The sequence below is a fragment of the Cervus elaphus genome, chromosome 22 (genome assembly GCF_910594005.1).
Source record: "Cervus elaphus chromosome 22, mCerEla1.1, whole genome shotgun sequence".
Lineage (NCBI taxonomy): Eukaryota > Metazoa > Chordata > Mammalia > Artiodactyla > Cervidae > Cervus > Cervus elaphus.
The window spans coordinates 50,611,947-50,631,590 of NC_057836.1; the positions used below are offsets into that span (position 1 = coordinate 50,611,947).

The following is a 19,644-nucleotide window of genomic DNA, read 5'->3' on the forward strand; positions in this document are numbered from 1 at the left end:
AGTTCATGGTTTACATACTGTTGAATCCTGGCTTGGAGAATTTTGAGTATTTGGTAGTGTGTGAGATGAGTACAATTGTGCAGTAGTTTGGCCATTCTTTGGCATTGCCTTTCTCTGGGATTGGAATGAAAACTGACCTTTTCCTGTCCTGTGGCCACTGCTGAGTTTTCCAAATTTGCTGGCATGCTGAGTGCAGCACTTTCACAGCATCATCTTTCAGGATTTGAAATAGCTCAACTGGAATTCCATCACCTCCACTAGCTTTGTTTGTAGTGATGCTTCCTAAGGCCCACTTGACTTCACATTCCAGGATGTCTGGCTCTAGGTGAGTGATCACACCATCGTGGCTATCTGAGTCATGAAGATCTTTTTTTGTATAGTTCTTCTGTATAGTTTACATTTTTTGAGCATTTACTATTGCCACACACTGCGCATTGCCACATTACAGGCTTTATCTCAGTAAATCCTTATGGCAATAATAATAATAACTTATAGGATAAGTACTATTATTATTCAGATTTTAATTGATACCCGGCAGCTGGTGTTATAGAAAAACAATGGCACTGACATGATAACTGGGTTAGAATCTCAGAGCTACCACTTAGTAGTGATTGGACTCCAGGCTGTACCTTAATCTCTCTGCTTTAATTTCTTCATCTGGGCTAAGTTGCTTCAGTCACGTCCAGCTCTTGGTGACTGTTGCCTGCCAGGCTCCTCTGCCCGTGGGATTATCCAGGCAAGAATACTGGAGTGTATTGCCATTCCCTTCTCCACTTCATCTGTAAAACGGCTTATTAATGCCTGTCTTTGAGAATCATTGGGCAATCAAAATGAGATAACGTATATTAAATACCTGGCACACCCCAGGGTCTCATTAAAATGTTTGCTATTACTTCCACCACTTCTTTCTGACCCAGACTCCCCAGGGCAGACGCATTTTGGAGGGATGAACGCACACTCTAAACACCAGAGATTTGCTGATTTGCATATGCATGTCAGTCAATGGAGAGCTTGTTAAAATACAGCTTCCTGGGCTAATATGGTGCAGAGACAGGATCCAAACTTCCTCTTATGCTTTTGAGTTAATGCCAACTTCCAGAAGGTCTGACTCAGTAGATCAAGGGTGGGACCCAGGAAAGCACATTTTTAACATTTCCTCCCAGCTGATTCTGCCAACACGGACCATCAGTTCTCAGATCATACTTGGAGAAATAAGACTAAAGTGAAACATCCCAGTTCAGTTCTTTAGAGTTATACTCACTATAAACACTCAAAATCATAAACTCTGAAATTTTCTCACTGTTAGAAACTTGCTTTTATAGTTTCAGTTTTACCACTAAGCTCAGAAAGTGTTTCAGTGAATGTAGAATTTCCAGAGATACTGACATGGTTTCTTTAAACACTTTCTGGGGGACTGTTGATTTAGGAATTGAACTCCCAATAACGGGATGACAGCCGGGGGCACACTACATTTGAGTCAGCTCATCCTCATGGCCCTTGTATGTTTCACGACTAATATTTAGGAAGTCTTAAAATACTTGGCATTGGTAATGGTGTGAGGTAAAAGCCAGATTTTGTAAGCTAGCAAGCGTATCAGTTCTGTATCAAGCAACAGCATTAATTATAGGATCTGAAAATAGAGTATTTACGGAACATTTTGAGTTTTTGAAGGAGAGGAAATGAAATAGTTATGTGTTATCTGTAGGCAAATTGAGCTGTTCTTACAGAGTAAATCTGTCCATTTGTAAGAATCTGTTAGATGTTGAAGCTTTAGGCTCTTTGGGGATAGAAAGTTTGGCTGGCCCTGGAAAGGAATTTTTAAACCCAAACCCTAGTTGATTAATTATGAGCTCACAGGGAAGGTGTGAACCTGCATGCTTTTAAGTTCATGCCTAAAAAGGGATGCCACTTATGCCTTTAGTAAAGTGAATTCCCCATATAAGGGATGTCATATGATATTTTTACAGAATCTAAAAAGAAATGATACAAATTAATGTGTTTACAAAACATAAACAGACAATGAACTTACGGTTGCCAGGAGGGAAGAATGAGGGGAAGGCGGGATAGTTAGGGAGTTTGGGATCTACATATACATCCTGCTATATTTTAAATGAATAACCAACGAAATCCTAGCACAGGGAACTCTGCTCAATGGGCAGCCTGGATGGGAGGGGTGTTTGGGGGAGAATGGATAGATGTATGTTTATGGCTGAGTCCCTTTCAGTCCACCTGAAGCTATCACAACTTTGTTAATTGGCTACATCCCAATATAAAATAAAAAATTAAAAAAATTTTTTTAATTAAAAAAATTTAAACCAATACATAAATAAGATAAGAAATAAGGGAAAATTAAGTTTCTCATAGTCAGATGCTAACAGTGAGGCTTTGCTAATTTAGAATGACTTTCTGGAACGTTAATGAATCCCATTCAAACTGAAGGAAAAATGTTCTATGTCCAAATCCTGTGGAGCTGAATTCTAACGTGGTGGAATGAAAGATGGAAAGAACTCTGGGGAGCTGGGGTTGGTTCTTTGCCAAAACGGGACTCACATAGGAGGTCATGACTCTGATTACCATCCCTACACGCACAATCCTGCATCCAGCCCACTTCACCTGGTGACTCTCCTCACCATCTTAACAATCGTCACGTCAACATGTTACCTTAAGCTCTGTGAAAAGGCTTCCTTTTGGGGGAATTTACAGAAGGTATAATTGTTTAAAGACAGCCCTTAAAAACTTTAACTCCTTTGGTGCCATTCTTATCTATATGATGTTTGTATTTATTGACAATCAGTGTATTTCTGTGCATCAGCGTAGTGTTCTAAAAAAGAAGGTAGACTAACACAACATTGTAAAGCAATTATGCTCCAATTTTTTTTTTTAATTTGGAAAAAAAAAGAAGTTGGAAGAGATGAGCAGTGCTGGCTCATTTTATTTTTAAGTACATGTGTGGGCTTTGGAGTCTGACAGCCCTGGATTCAAGTCCCACATCTGCCTTGTTTTGCCAGTATGACCTTGGTGATAAACTAGATTTTTCTAAGCCTTGGTTTCTTCATTCATAGAATGATACAAAATGAGGGATAAGAAAACAGGATAGTTGTGAAGATTAAATTAATGAAATAATGGGCAGACCTCAGTTTCTTCTCTGAAACCTGTAGGGCCAAATGTGTTTGGGGTTCATAGTTATTCACATTTAATAGAGCTAGTATGGTACATAGAAACTTACGTGCACTTTATAGCAGGGTCTGGGATAGTATCTGTAACTAAGCACACTGATTTTTTCTGCAGCAAAACATACTAAAGACTGTAAATAGTATTGTCAGTTCAGTCAAATTTGAAGCCAAATGATTTTGTGTTAATTTATAAGACACCTTCAAAGACTATAAAAAACATTTTATTAGATCAATCCAGATCTCGAGACCAAATGAGTTTAGATTACTTACCAAGAATTTTGGAATTCTGGACTATGTGAAAAAACATAGAATTGTCTACTATGTGGCAAAACCTTTAAAACATTATTTAAGCTTTTACTTAAACAGTGCTGTGTGTTGGACACTGCTTTAAGCCTAATACATATTGTCATCTACTTCAGTCAGAATTGTGTGAGTTGGTGTTATTCACATTTTGTAGATGAGAAAAAAAGGCAAATAAAAACTAGTTACTTGCTTGGGGTCACACAACTAATAAGGGATGGGTGGCACTAGGTTTTGACCCTATATTTTACTAGATGTTAGTTCTTGGCTTTTTTTTGGAGGTGAGAGATGATTCAGCTCTTATTTCTAAATTGTGGGGCATAAAAGCATTGTTTTATTGAGGTACACCTTGCTGAGATTTACACTCTTTTTAACTATGAAACTTGGGCTGATTTGTTAACATCTGGTCTCATTTTATCAAGGAGTTGAAATACCTTGTAAAAATATATGCAATCTCAATGATTATAATGAATAATCATGTGAGTGAAAGCATAGGGAAAATGAGGAATACTTAGGTGTGAAATTACTTGCAGTATGTAGCATGTAGTCTGAGTTCAGTGTATGTCAATAAATATTTTACTTTGTAGATCTTTAAATCTTTTGTTGTCCTTACCGTCTGGTATTATTGAGAAAAGATTATTTATTATTCATGTATCTTCTATCCATACTATGTTGTTGTTTAGTCACTAAATCATGTCTGACTTTTTTGTGACCCCATGGACTGTAACCTGCCAGGCTCCTCTGTCCATGGGATTTCCCAAGCAAGAATCCTGGAGTAGGTTGCCATTTCCTTCTCCAGGGGATCTTCTCCACCCAGGGATCAGACCTGTGTCTCTTGCATTGCAGGTGGATTCTCTACCATGGAGCCACCAGGGAAACCCATCCATGCTAATACCTGTCACTACTGAATTGTTTCACAGGTTTGTTTCAAAAACAAGCTGAAAGTGGCACTTATTGGTCAGAGCCTCTTTGGACAGGAGGTCTATAGTCATCTCTGCAAAGAAGGCCACAGAGTCGTGGGAGTGTTCACAGTTCCAGACAAAGATGGAAAAGCTGACCCACTTGGTGAGTATCTTGGAGCAACTGGATCATGGACTCTGCACTTGGCCTTCTCAGGCCAAGTCTATTTGTATGGTGGATACAGACTCAAGCATTCTCCCTTCTCTTGTGGGCCTCAAGACAAAGATGCAGGCCCCTGTTGTACTGAGTTTCTCCACTTACCAGTGTGGTAATCATCAGGTCCATCAGAGGAATTTCCAAGCATATGTTTTTCCTGAGTTACACTTGTGACTTTCCAAAGGTTCTGTGAGACATATAGAATAATGTCTGATGCAGAGGTGCCAATACGAATGCAAGGAAGCCCACATCCAATAATAGCAATTGATGTGGGCTTACAAAGAACACATTTATCTCAGAACAAATTCTAGCGATGGCTGCTTGACTCTTAACACTAGATAAAGAAAATAGCCATCCTCAGAGCAAACCTACAGTGTGATTCTGATTTGCTCACTTTAGTTATGTTGAAAAAAAGGGCAAGAAATAGATATTAGGTTAGCCAAAAAGTTGGTTCATTTTTTTGGTAAGATGGTACAGAAAACCCAAATGAGCTTTTTGGTCAACCCAATAGGAACAGTCTACAGGTAGAGAATAAGCACTAGCATCTAGAAATCTTGGCTTGTGACTTGAATCTTTATAAATCACTAGTGTGATGCAATATATTGGTTGGGAAATAATATCTATGATAACTCTAAATTTTTTTTTCTTGAAAGAAGCAGCTCTGATTTTTATTCTAGTTTCTGTTACTGGGAGAATTGGATAAAGACAGTTAGAAGGTACAAACTCCCAATTGTAAGATAAGTAAAGAGTAGGGATATAATGTACAACCTGATAAATATAATGAACACTGCTGTATGTTACATATGAAAGTTGTTAAGAGGGTAAATCCAAAGCATTATCATCATCATAAAAATTTTTTTCTACTTTATTTTGTATGTATATGAAAGGAAGAATGTTTACTAAGCTTACTCTGATAATCATTTTCATGATGCATGTCAGTCAAATCTTTATGTTGTACACCTTAAACTTATACAGTGGGGCTTAAAGCAGCTACTTTGGGCCATGAGATGGCCAGAATCTAAATTGTTCTTCATCATGTTTTATTTGTAGATGTTTCATGAAATTACTATGCAAACTCATAGTAATACAAAATTATGGCCAGAAATTTTTTGATGAAAATAATCTTCTCTTTCATGCTCAGCATTGGCTGCAGAGAAAAATGGGACCCCTGTGTTCAAGTTCCCTAGATGGAGAGTCAAGGGCAAGACCATAAAGGAGGTGGCAGAGGCCTACAGATCCGTGGGTGCTGAGCTCAATGTGCTTCCCTTCTGCACACAATTCATCCCCATGGACGTAATTGACAGCCCAAAGCATGGTTCCATCATTTATCACCCGTCCATCCTTCCCAGACACAGAGGAGCTTCTGCTATCAACTGGTGAGATTTTTCTCTAAATAACCAAGATGGGCCCATTTCTATTGCCTGTAATCTTTCTGTTTTAACCTAGGTGATCAAGGAACTAGGTATGCTTGAACAATTGTGAGGTCCTGATTGCATGACCTCCCTGAGATCCTGAGGTACTGAATTATCCAGAACAGCATTCCCAAGAATCTTCTATGACCTATTGGCTCTACTGGATGTAACTAGGTATTGAGCAAGCAAAGGTCCTGTGTTCAGATGAGTCTGGTTTATGCTGGATTTCTGTTTCTCAGAATTTAGAGAATTTAATATGTGCTTTCATGTGAGCATCCCAATCTCCAAGGGGAAATGTGAGTACAAAGTGTTTCTCAATTTATTTGGCCATAGAACTTTTTTTGCGTAGAGTATCTCAGGTACATTTCAGGAAATGCTAAATTACTTGAAATTATCTTTCTCGTGGTCTATCTTCCCTCATTCAAGGTTAAGTTTCTTGAGGGGATAAAGGACTATGGTTTAACATTTTTACTGCTATAAGGCCCAGGTTCAAGAACACTGCCTGCTACTGCCCAGTATCATAGGTACACTATCCTGTGGGTCAAGGAGGGCCTTTCTTACTGTCTCTGCCATCTCTCTTTTACCTGTATAACCCCCAGCGCTCTCTCAGGGTCAAGTTATCATATAGGCAGAAAAAATCTACCCTTGGTTTAAATGTGGTGAAAAACATTTAATTTTATTGGGCTAGCCAAAAATGTCATTCAGATTTTTCTATAGCATGCTATGGAAAAACCCATATGAACTTTTTGCCCACTCCAATGTTTCAAGACTGATTACATGAATTGATTTCTTTTTGGCTCTTGTAAATAGTACTATAGTGAATATCTTTGTATTTAAACATGTATTTTTTTTTCTCATTTCACATTGCTTCCATGTGCAGAATCATTGACTCAAAGTATATGGATATTTTCAAGGCTCTTGATAACACAGTGCCAATTAGTTCCTCAAGATTTCTGAAATGAGTAGTTGATTGATTTGTCGGTTGATTGAGTTGGTCTTCTTGGCTAGTAGCTCATAGAGGTAACCATGATTTCAGTGCAGAGTATGGCTGACCTATCGCTTCATACTCTGTCTGTATTAGCCTGCCCTCTGATATGCTTTTATATACGTATTCCCATCTATCTGGTTTATTGTATATATTAGAAGGCCTGTGGGTGTCCATGCTTAGTTGCTTCAGTCGTGTCTGATTCTTTGTGAGTCTATGGACTGTAGCCCTCCAGGCTGCTCTGTCCATGAGATTCTCCAGGCAAGAATACTAGAGTGGGTTGCCATGACTCTCTCTGGGGAATCGTCCAGGGCCTGAGCCCGAGTCTCTTGTCTCCTGCACTGGCAGGCAGGTTCTTTACCGCTAGCGCCACCTGGGAAGCCGTAAGGTCTATAGGGTCAGTATTTCCTCTTCGGCTAAATTTATAGAGCAATAATACAAGTAGCTGAATTAATCCACCCTCTTTTACTATTATTTATTTATAGGCAGTCTAATTCCAGCTCTAAGTGATGCCTATACCTGAATTATACAACCTAAATTAAACATCAGTTCTCCTTTCAACACTGCACTGACTATCCTCTGTTTTATCTTCCATGATCTTATTCTGCCTAATACAGGGTCAGGTGCAATGTGGGAACTGGACCCTGGTGGCAAGATTACTTGATGTTGCAATAGAAAGCCGATACCTGGGAGTCAGTGAGAAGTAGTACTGATAGTCTCTGATGCCTTTTTATTATTATGTGTTAATAAGAAAGATTACAGAGATGGGGATGTATAAAATCACAGAGCCATTAAGTTCTACTTTTTATGAATGCTGATATCGCCCAGCCCTGCTGTAATTTTCACAGTAGCTTCATTCACTGTCTATTTTCCACTATAACCACATTGTACTTTCATGTTACTAATTCACCTTATGATACAGTTAACCAATGTGTTACATTGCAACTCTTCTTTTCACAGGACTCTCATCATGGGAGACAAGAAAGCTGGGTTTTCTGTTTTCTGGGCTGATGATGGTTTAGACACAGGACCCATCCTTCTCCAGAGGTCGTGTGATGTGGAGCCCAATGATACAGTAGATGCGCTTTATAATCGATTTCTTTTTCCAGAAGGAATCAAGGCCATGGTCAGTACAATTATGCCATCAAGGAGAATTTAGTAAACCTTTAAAGTTTTGGCAATGTTTCTCTTTTATTGAGAATTTGCTCCTATGAATTTTTACTAAAAATTAAAGTCTGAAAAACAAAATTAGATTTTACTATATTTACTAATAGGATGGTATATTGAGGGAGGAAATCTGAACTTCAGAATGTCTTATTCTGTGAAGCTGAATTCTTCTGAGGACAGTGATCGACTGGATAAAGTAGTCATCAAACTTCATTTATTTTACCACCTATTTGGATCTCCATCCTGTTTATAATGACTAATTGTAAAGAAGTAGCAGAATCTGATGGAGAAGGAAATGGCAACCCACTCCAGTGTTCTTGCCTAGAGAATCCCAGGGATGGGGGAGCCTGGTGGGCTGGGATCGCACAGAGTCGGACACGACTGAAGCGACTTAACAGCAGCAGCAGCAGAATCTGAAGAAATTTTGCTATGTAATTTGGACTTCCTTCAAAAACATTTAAAATCAGTCTGTGTAATAAGGCGAAATTTGATACTGCTTTATTTGTTCAGGTGTGCTCTGAATTAAAAACTCAAAACATGCACATCACAAAGAAGTGATACATTAACCTGTAAAAACATTGAAAGATAATCTCAGTATCATTTAATGTCTTCTAATGTTTGATATGGTAGAAGTACAGCACAGAGGTGGACAATAAGATGGTATGAAACAGCAGCCATTGATTTAGGAGAGAGGAGAGCAGTATTTTGTTTGTTATCATTTAATGATTAAGGCGGTGGAGGGGGGGCTTCCCTAGTAGCTCAGATGGTAAGGCATCTGCCTACAATGCAGGAGCCCGGGTTTGATCCCTGGGTTGGGAAGATTCCCTGGAGAAGGAAATGGCAACCCACTCCAATATTCTTGCCTGGAGAATCCCATGGACAGAGGAGCCTGGCTGGCTACAATCCATGGGGTCACAGAGAGTTGGACACGACTGGGTGACTGACACAATGATTAAGAGAGTAATTCTTGTTCTGCCATTTGTTTGTTGTGTAGTAGGCAAGTCATTTAGCCTCTTTAGCCTTGGTTTCCTCATCTATAAAATGTGGACACTACTGCCTGACTTACAAGGTTGTTGTTGTGAAAATTAAATGACATTGTATAAAGCATCGGGCACACAGTAGGTGCTCAAAATGATCATTATAATCAAAGTAGTATTCTGTGTGTTCAGTAGCATTTGCACAAACCTGGATTATAGCCAGAAATGGGTGGAATGACCGAGCTAAACTTGAACCTGTCCCAGGTGGCTCCCTCCACATGCTCTTGTGGAGGTTGGAGTACTTAGCAGTGAGTACTTAGAAAACTGAGAACATGAGCTCACATAGTCTCCCCGTGAAGGACAGAGGCTCTCAACTCAAGGTAAAAATAAGTGGTACACAGAAGGGGACAGGACACATCCCAAAGGCAATTAGACTCATGGACAGACTTGAATTTTTTTTTTTATTCCCGGTGTCCTAAACTATAAAGCCAGGTGAATTCCTTAAACATAACAATGTATTATTTTATAGAATCATCATGATGAGCAGAAATAACCCACAATGGCTTATTTTACAATTATCTTCCTAAAATTTCCATTGAAAAGGCAAGAGAAGATTGAAATGTGTGTAATTAAAGGAGTCATGTTTAAAAGTGCAGGCTGGATATTGGCAGTAGATAGACCTGGATACAGACACTTCTCTGACACCTACCAGTTATCTCTGTGATCTTGCTGCTGCTGCTGCTAAGTCGCTTCAGTTGTGTCCGACTCTGCTCGACCCCGTAGATGGCAGCCCACCAGGCTCCCCTGTCCCTGGGATTCTCCAGGCAATCCAGGCAAGAACACTGGAGTGGGTTGCCATTTCCTTCTCCAATGCATGAAAGTGAAAAGTGAAAGTGAAGTCACTCAGTCGTGTCCAACTCCTAGCGACCCCATGGACTGTAGCCTACCAGGCTGCTCCGTCCATGGGATTTTCCAGGCAAGAGTACTGGAGTGGGTTGCCAGTGCCTTCTCTGCTGTGATCTTGAGCTAGTTGCTTTTTCTCAAGCTAGTTGCTTGAGGCTTTTTGCAACCTCATATGTAAAATAAGACTGATAATATTCACCTTGTAGGACTTGTGTGATGTTAGTTAGTTAGTTAGTTAGTTAGTCACTCAATTGTGTCCGACTCTTTGTGACCCTATGGATTGTAGCTGACCAGGCTCCTCTGTCCATGGAATTCTCCAGGCAAGAATACTGGAGTAGATTGCCATTTCCTTCTCCTAGGATTGAACCCAGGTCTCCTGCATTGCAGGCAGATTCTTTACTCTCTGAGCCACCAATGGATATTTTACATAAAGAAGCTAATCCATGTGTGTGTGTGTGTGTGTGTGTTAAGTCTCTTCAGTTGTGTATGATTCTTTGTGACCCTTTGGACTGCAGCCAAGACTCCAGACTAGACTCCTCTGTCCATGGGATTTGCCGGGCAAATATACTGGAGTGGGTTGCCATTTCCTATTCCAGGGGATCTTCCCTATGCGGAGATTGAACCTGAGTCTCATGACTCTTGCATTGGCAAGCAGGCAGATTCTTTACCACTAGCGCCACCTGTGAGAGAGTCAATTCCTAGGCAGGTTAATAAGAAGTCCGGGGGTCCCCAAGGAGAGAGGTGTCTGGGGTTCTCAAGGAGGAGATAGGGGTCTGGAATTCTCAAGGAGGAGGAAAGGCCAAACTTTTTTTCCCTCTACATTCCTTAGGATTATATAACATTAATGTATCCTGCTTGAGGACAGTTTCTGGAAAAAACACTCTGGCTAATCCTGTTATCTTAAAATGTAAATTATGGGAGTGGGTCTAGTAAGGTCTTTACAACCTCCAGACATTCTTTTGATTCACTGTAATAACTAATTAAAAAGTATATAACACCATTGCTAACACTAGCGAGGGGGAGCTCTTTCTGCCCCTTCTGATGTCTATGTCAGAAGCTTTCTCTATCTCTTTTATACTTTAATAAAACTTTATTACACAAAAGCTCTGAGTGAGCAAGCTTCATCTCTGGCCCTGGATTGAATTCTCCTCCAGAGGCCAAGAATCCCAGCGTCTTTCGTGGTTCAGTAACAACCTTTCATCTTGGGGGCTCATCTGGGATCCTTCAGGACAAGGTAAGGATGCTTGGAGCTCTAATTCTTTGTTCTCCTAGCGAACACATTTTCTGCTGTACTTTACTAACTCTACAGTACACTTGTGTGAATGAATGACACCCCCTGCACAAAGCAAGTGAGGAGGAGCCCTGCTCTGCGGTTTTTTGGTAACCTCATATGGCTTATGGCAGACACCTGTTGGGGGTTTATACCGACCTGCCAATGCCAAGAGGCACTCAATGTCTCCTTCAGGGACCGACCGGAAATGGGCAAAGCATGTGGACTGAACTCTCCTTTCTCAGTCAGACTTTCCGGTTTCTTTGACCATTTCCTAACTTCTTGGGAATTAGAACGACTAACCTATCTGTCAGATCATAGACTTTCAAGGGACTTGTGATCTATGCTATTATTGTGTACTGTTACTTAGGTCCCCAACTTGGATTGGTAGTCAGGAAGCGCCTAGCCTTGCTAGGAGTCGAAAGTTCAGAAGCTAGATGGAGCTCTAGCTCCAAGAGCATCTCTGAGGTTAAAGGTTACTCAGATTGGAAGTGCAATGGGTAACGTTGGCTCTTAGTGGACCAGAGGAGGCTTTCCAGTGACTTTTGTCCCAACTCCTTAGATAATCTTTCTGTGGAATCTGTGGGAATGAAATGGAAGGACTGGCCCTAATAACTCGAGGACAAAAGTCAACTTTTCCTCACTGGCCAGCCCTTCACTTCTCTTTTGCTATTGCCTATACTGGTGTGGTGAGGCTTGGAAGGAACATCTCAGTTTTATTGTACCAGTCTTATTGTGGTCAGGAGTATACTCAGGGTTGTGCATAGGCATTTAGGTGACGAATGTTTCCCCCAGCAGTCTTAGCTTGGGAGGCATTCCGGAAGGTTGCTGATTGCATCTCGGGTGGCATCAGAGGCAAGCAAGGTTTTAATGGTGAGGAACTGGACATCAGTCTGGGATGCCATCAGGTCTACCCCTGGTGCATCTCTGCCCCGCCTCGGTGATAGAACCAGGAGGGATGCGTACAGCGCCCATCAGTAAGGGACAGAGTCTGACCAAGGAAAGGAAGCTTTGGTGTGAAGTCTGTCTACACCCCCATCTAGAGCAGGGAGGGACGCCTCCAGTAGAAAGATGGCGCTGGTTGCGTCTTTCTCTCTTACAGATGGGGGCTAACAATTCCAGACCCCTCTCTCCTTCTTGAGAACCCCAGACCCCTCTCTCCTTGGGGAACCCCGGACTTCTTATCAACCTGTCTAGGAATTGACTCTTTCACCTGGGAAGCCCCAGCTAACACACTGCGTGGTATAATTATAGATTCAAAGAAATGGTAGTTATTTTATCAAAGTCTGACTCTCTGGACAGATTTATATATAGTAATTCTGTTAAACAGAAACTTCAGTTAAACAGACCTTGCCATTGTTGACCACTGGACGCTAACACCAGTAACATGTTTGGCTTTAGGTGGAAGCTGTCCAACTCATAGCTGATGGTAAAGCTCCTCGTGTTCCCCAGTCAGAAGAAGGAGCAACGTATGAAGGTATCCAGAGAAAGGAAAATGCTGAGGTATTTATATCAACTCAGTTACGCATCTCAGAATTCACTGTCCCCCACCTTTGAGCAGTTCTCAGTGTACCATTTCCTCAATGAAAGGACGATCTCCAAGCCACCTGCCCCATCCCTACCCAAGTCTGCCACTGATGGAGAGAAATGTTTCTATTGCCTTTGAGACTTGAGAAGTTCAACCTATGCTTTGCACATTCCTAGATCTCTTGGAATCAGTCTGCTGAAGCTTTACATAACTGGATCCGAGGTCATGATAAAGTCCCTGGAGCTTGGGCAGAGATAAATGGACAGGTATGTTCAAGGGACCCAATGTTTTCTTTCGGCATGTGACCTTTGTAAGAGGCATTACTCATGAGTCTAGGCTTCCCTGGTTCTTCCTTTGCTTGTGAGGAGAGTTTGTGTTCTAGGTACACATGACCAGCTAAAGGAGTTCAGGTACACGTGGCCAGCTAAAAGAGCCTAGGTCCACACGGTCATGTGGTCCATTTTTCACTCGGCACTTATGGAGCGTTTGATGTGAGGCAGACACGAGGCACAGCCTCTGCTCTCCAGGAGACTGCAGTTTTATGGGGAAAGCAGGGAAATGAATAAGCACCCACAAGGCAGTAAGACAAATGTAACTGAGGCCCAGACTCAGGTATCTTAGGAAAGGCTTCCTAGAAAAGTTGCTTGGCTTGCCCTTCGAGAAGAGGTCAACAAGTAGAGAATGAGACGCAGAGTTAAAGACCCAGAGGTAGGAGAGCTTGTTCCCCGGACAGGAACTTGCAGTGGAGTTCAGAGATGCTGGGGCCTCAGATGTGAGGCGTGGGAGTGAGAGAATGGGGAAGAGATGCTGCAGGGGCCCGGGCAGGGGCAGGGGCAGGAAAGGCCTCCTGAGACCTGGGCAAGCGCCACTCAACTCAGCTTCTCAAGCTTCACCTCCACTAGGAGGTCTGCTGACCTCAGATGCCCAGCCTAGCGGGACAGGGCATCCCTTTGCTCCTTTCCCGTAATGCCCGGCCTAGCTCTGGCTCAGCATCTTGTCTATTATACGCATTTCTTTATGTATCTATCCCTTCACCCACCAGAGACCAGGAGCCCCTCAAGGGCAAGGGCATCATGCTCTTGTCTTGATAGTCTCAGCCCTTCAGCTGGGTCCTCAGTGCATATTACATATCAATAAAACTATATGGGATCAGTGAAGAACCAAAGGTGGACGTCCAGTGCCGTGGTTAAGAGTATGGAATTGGAGGGTACTATGCTAAGTGAAATAAATCAGACAGAGAAAGACAAATACCGTATGATGTCACTTATATGTGGAATCTAAAAAATACAACAAAGTAGTGAATATAACAAGAAAGAAACAGACTCCAAATATAGAGAACAAGCTAGTGATTACCAGTGGGGGGAGGGAAGCGGGGAGGAGCAAGATAGGAGTAGGGAATTGAAAGGTACAAATTATTATGTGTAAATTAAGCTACAAGGATATATTGTACAACATAGAGATTACAGCCAATACTTTATAATAACTATAAATGAAGTATGACCTTTAAAAATTGTGAAATTACTATTGCATACTTGTAACTTATATAATATTGTACATGAGATATATGTCAATAAAACATTTTATCATGGACATCCGTATACAAATGTACTCTTGATTATATGAGGACTACTGGGTATACATCTTGGACTACAGTGACATCCTATAGCATATGAATGTATTTTGTCACAATTGATAATGCCTTGTTTTTCAAAGCAGTTATACTCACAGACACACCAAAAGTGTGGGATCTGAAGCCAGAATGTTTCCAGTAAAATTCTGGCATTGCCACTATTTGCTCTATAACCATGGCAGGTTACTTAACCATTGAGTACCTTCGTTTCCTTGTTGCCGAGTAAGACTAACAATAGTGCCTCCTTCATTGGTTTGGGGTTGTTGTGAAGATGCAATGAGTTAACACATGTTAATTCATCTAAGTACTTAGTCTCTGACATAGAACAAATATTTGATAAATATTAAATAATAGAGTTGTCAATAAATGGTAGCTAATGACAACAGAATTATAAGAGGTGGTAAGGAATCCGCCTACCAATGTAGAAGATGTAAGAGACACAGGTTCAATCCTTGGGTTGGTAAGATCCCCTGGAGGTGAAAATGGCAACTCACTCCTGTATTCTTGCCTGGAAAATCCCATGGACAAAGGAGCCTGGCAGGCTACAGTCCATGAGGTCACAGAGAGTCAGACGCAACTGAGTGACTGAGCACACACACAAGCATAGAATTGTAGTAATTATTATAACAACAACAAAGCAATTAATATCAGTTCTCTTAGTTACAGCCTGGATCCAGTCTTGTTTCCATGAGCTGACCCACAAAGCTCCCTGTACCTCCCATCACACATTCCACCCGTCTGTTTACTACTCTGCACCTGCCTCCCTGAGCCCCCACCAACAATACCTCCACTTCCTGCAAGAACTCTACCTTCAGGCTGCAAAGTCTGTGAGAGCTTTCATGTCACTCACCTTTGTGTCAGTGCGAATAAGTGATACCTGTATACTTGCATCCCCTGGATGTGGGGCGTTTTCTCAACTCTTCAATCATACCCTCAGACTGTCTCTTGCTTTGTGTCATTCCGATATGTGCTTGATATAGTCTCTTACGCTGGCAGTGGGAGGTCCCCCATTTTGGCATAAATGAGAATGCCAGCTGTTTTTTTGCAGGGCGTGCTGCTTTCATACACCCTTATAAACAGCCTTCATTTCCTCCTTTCACAGCTTGGGTTTGGTCTCTTTACTAGGTGGTCACTTTCTATGGCTCATCATTGCTGAATAGCTCCATCCCTCCTGGAGAACCACTGGAAATTAAAGGTGCTGAGAAGCCTGGTCTTGTTACCAAAAATGGACTTGTTCTTTTTGGTAACGACGGAAAAGCAGTGAGTGTTCAATAGAGTTACCTGTAAAATCACTTTGGTGGTTTCCTTCAATTACCCAAGCTCTTGAGGGAGTCTGGCAGGGCAGACTCCCAGGACAGTCTGCAGTGGGGTATGGGAGGTTTAAGATGTCTGTGGCCCATTTCTCTCTGGGGATGAGCTGGCTTTATGTGCCTTGATTGAGAACCAGGCGTCTCAGGATGGACCCACAGGACCTGCACGGCCTGCTCTGTGATACATGCAGTAGAAAGAGCTTAGCGTTTGGTCAGAGCCAGGGTGTGAATCCCTGCTCTGTCACTCACTGGTCGTGAGCAGAATGCCTCTCCTCTCTGAGGCTCCGTTTCTCCGTCTAAAGAACAGAGAGCGTGGTCTGGTCTGGGAGGATCAGGTGGTGTGAGCCTCCTCAGATGGTCCTCCCTTTGCCAATAGGGAGATGCCCATCCGCACTCCTGCGCTTGGGAGCATGAACTCTGGCCCTCGGTGGGCTCTTGGGCAGGTGCCCAATGAGCAAAATAAAAGGGAATTTGCAGCTCACAGACACCTTCTCCTGGCTCACAGGATACATCAGTTATTAAGATTGTAGGCCTCAGAGTCCAGCTAGTCCTGGGTTTGTAACCTCAGCTCTGTTACTCGCTGGGAGGCACTGGGCAAGTTACTAAACCTCACTGAGCCTTCATTTGCTCATCAGAAAAATGGGGGTAATAAGGACACCTGCATCTATCAGGATTTAGGAGACTGAATAAGATACTCAGCATATACGTACTTAGCACTGAGCATGCTGCAGACTAAGCGTTCAGAAGATGGCAGTAGACGAAGGAAGAGTGCTGTTAGCAGCAGCGGTAGGCATTGTCAGCTTTAGACCCAATATCTATACCCAAGGGTCAATTTTGGGGGTGTTTATCATCCATTTTGAGATTTATCTACCCCTGGACTTAACTTTCTCCTCTCTGCTGCCATAATTGAAATACCATTTCAGCCCTTTTACACACAGTAGGTGGTGCTTTTAATCTCCATATTTTCGTATTTGCCAAATAAGCTGGTCCTTATACTCACATAAGACTCTTTCTCACACCAATCTCACTTTTGAATTATCCTAATTCTCAATTCTTCTGCTTGTTTTGTCATTATTTTACAGCTGATGGTGAGAAATCTGCAGTTTGAAGATGGAAAAATGATTCCTGCCTCTCAGTACTTTTCATCGGGTGAGATGTCAGTGGTGGAACTCACAGCTGAAGAGGTGAAGGTGGCGGAGACCATCAAGGTGAACATGTGAAGTTTTTAATGTTCCTTGTCTTGGAACAATTCTTGTAACCATTTTTGTAACTGGTACTATTAATCCTCAAAGGAGTTGGGATGGGACTTTTATTTCCTCTTTTTTGTATTAGCTGCAAAAGGAAATCAATGCCAAAATTTATATGCACATTTATTTCTCATTCACATAAGTAATCCAAGGCAGTTCTAGGTTTGCATGGGGGTAAAGTGGGAATATGAGGGTTAGGGGTGGAGTCAAGCAGGAACGCAGGCTCTGCTATCTTCAAGGGCCCACTGGGCGTTGTCTCCATCCCAGACAGCCAAGAAGAGCACAAGAGCACAGAAAATCATGTGACAAAGGTTTTTCATGGGCCAAGTTTGAGAGTGTTATTGTTGTTTAGTCGCTAAGTCATGTCTGACTCTTTGCGACCCCGTGGACTATAGCCCGCCAGGCTCCTCTGTCCATGGGATTTCCCAGGCAAGAATGCTGGAGTGGGTTGCCATTTCCTTCTCCAGGGGATCTTCCCAACCCAGAAATCGAACCCACATCTCCTGCATTGGCAGGTGGATCTTTATACCACTGAGCCACTAGGGAAGCAAGATTGACAGTACAGGTCACTTATACTCACATTCACTGGCTAGAAGTTGGTCAGACGGCCCCCTCTCATTGAAGAGATGCTGAGACATGTAAAGAAGTAGGTTTGGTGAGAAGCTAGCTAGTGTCTGCCAATGTTCTACATGGCAGCTCCCTCATAAAAGTTTCCCTTGTGTTGTGTAGGTCATCTGGGCTGGGATTTTAAGCAATGTCCCTGCTATTGAAGATTCAACAGACTTCTTTAAATCTGGAGCAAGCTCAATGGATGTTGCCAGGTAAAACCACCACCTTAGTGACTCACACCCTTGCACCAGGGATTTTCACTTTGACCTTGAAAATTGAATCTAAATCCTTTGTACTATATGTCATCACTCTGTCATACCCATCTATTATATTTCTCTTTCCTTCATCTTTCTTTGCTTGTTTCCATGGTCAAATACATGTATTTGTTCTCTTTTCTTGGTTGCTAACTAGGAGTGTTTTCATATTGCCTATACACCTAGAAAACCACCCTACTAATTGTTTATTTCACTTAAAAATATGTCTTCATATTTCTTAGCCGATTCTCCTCCAGTTGGAATTGGGAGGCTCTGAGTGAGAATGTTAATCAGAATTTTCCTATATAATTGCATCTAAAAGGATACCTAACATTGATTATCCTTACCCCAAATCTTTTTTTCTAACTCCCCAAGTTACCCAGTATGGTATATCTAGAATAAGGATTATCAGACTTCTTGCAAGAGTAAGGGTAGTCACTCTATAGTCAGAATTTCTCTGCAGAAGTTTGCAATAGGTAGAAAGGGCCAGAGGACTAGAGAGCCGCCCTCTATGGCATGAAGAACAGACCAGGATCCTAACAGTGGAGAGTCTTGTAGAGGTGCTTTTCCTTTGAGGGCCACCGTATGGCTATTTACTAAATAAACAAGGTAAAAGTCTTCATGTTGACAAAGCAAGTGTTCTTGATGAATATTCTGTTCATTTATTCATTCATGTATTTTTTAAAATAATTTTTATTGGAGTATAGTTAACTTTCAGTGCTGTGTTATTTTCTGCACATTGTTGACTAAAAAATATAGTTGCAACCTGAAAGTAGAGAGTTATTTTATTTGGTGGGAATGTTTAGGACTCCGAGCCCAGGAGACAGCATCTCTTGTATATAGCAAACTATATACAAGTTTGCAACAAAAGGAGCAGGCCGTCTGAACATCAAAAATCAGGTATCCAAGCTAAGGAATTTAGCATTCTGTGTATGGGAAGATGCAAGCCTCCGGGCTCACTGAATTCATTCCTTTCATACGCACCTCAGCCATCTGGGGGCAATCCTGTTTCCTTTCTCACCTTGCTTCTTGCATTCCCCCAGTGCCTCAGCAATCATCATGGGGGTTGGCAGCATCCGCTGGATCTCAGTTTGGGGAGCCCTTATTCACATTTGGAGGCCAGAAATCGCCGATGTCTATGACATTTTTTGTTTATTGAAATGGCAGGAGATGTTTTCATTTCACACATACACATATATTCCCTCTTGTTTAGATTCTATTCTCATATAGGTCACTACAGAGCATTGGGTAGAGTTCCTTCTGCTATACAGCAGGTTCTTCTATTAGTTATCGATCTTATATACATGTGTGTGTGCACACTCAGTTGTGTCCAACTCTTTGTGGCCCCATAGACGGTAGCCCACCAGGCTCCTCTGTCCATGGAACTTTCCAGGCAAGAATGCTGGAGTGGGTTGCCATCTTGTACTCCAGGGGATCTTCCTGACCCAGGGACGGACCCATGTCTCCTGCATCTCCTGCATTGGCAGGCAGCTTCTTTACTAACTGCACCACCTGGGAAGGTTCTGTTTAGTACCCACCTTAGCCTTGTGGGCTTCCCTGCTGGCTCAGAGGGTAAAGAATCTGCCTGCAGTGTAGGAGAAGAGGGTTCGATCCCTGGGTTGGGAAGATCCCCTGAAGAAAGGAATGGCTACCCACTCCAGTATTCTTGCCTGGGGAATTCCATGGACGGAGGAGCCTGGCAGGCTACAGTCCATGGGGTCCCAAACAATTGAACACAGCTGAGCAACTAACACTTTCACTTA

General features: G+C 42.1%; 1 protein-coding gene across 1 annotated transcript in view; it reads left to right on the top strand.

The window, feature by feature from the left end:
* ALDH1L2 (aldehyde dehydrogenase 1 family member L2) overlaps positions 1–19,644 on the top strand; it is a 59,705-nt gene that overhangs the window by 7,434 nt on the left and 32,627 nt on the right. Inside the window, exons 2-9 of the mRNA XM_043881192.1 lie at positions 4,394–4,538; positions 5,731–5,965; positions 7,947–8,112; positions 12,705–12,806; positions 13,008–13,097; positions 15,587–15,721; positions 16,854–16,979; positions 17,748–17,839. Of these exons, the coding sequence (XP_043737127.1) occupies positions 4,394–4,538; positions 5,731–5,965; positions 7,947–8,112; positions 12,705–12,806; positions 13,008–13,097; positions 15,587–15,721; positions 16,854–16,979; positions 17,748–17,839 (1,091 nt within the window). The remainder of the gene's footprint in view (positions 1–4,393; positions 4,539–5,730; positions 5,966–7,946; positions 8,113–12,704; positions 12,807–13,007; positions 13,098–15,586; positions 15,722–16,853; positions 16,980–17,747; positions 17,840–19,644) is intronic.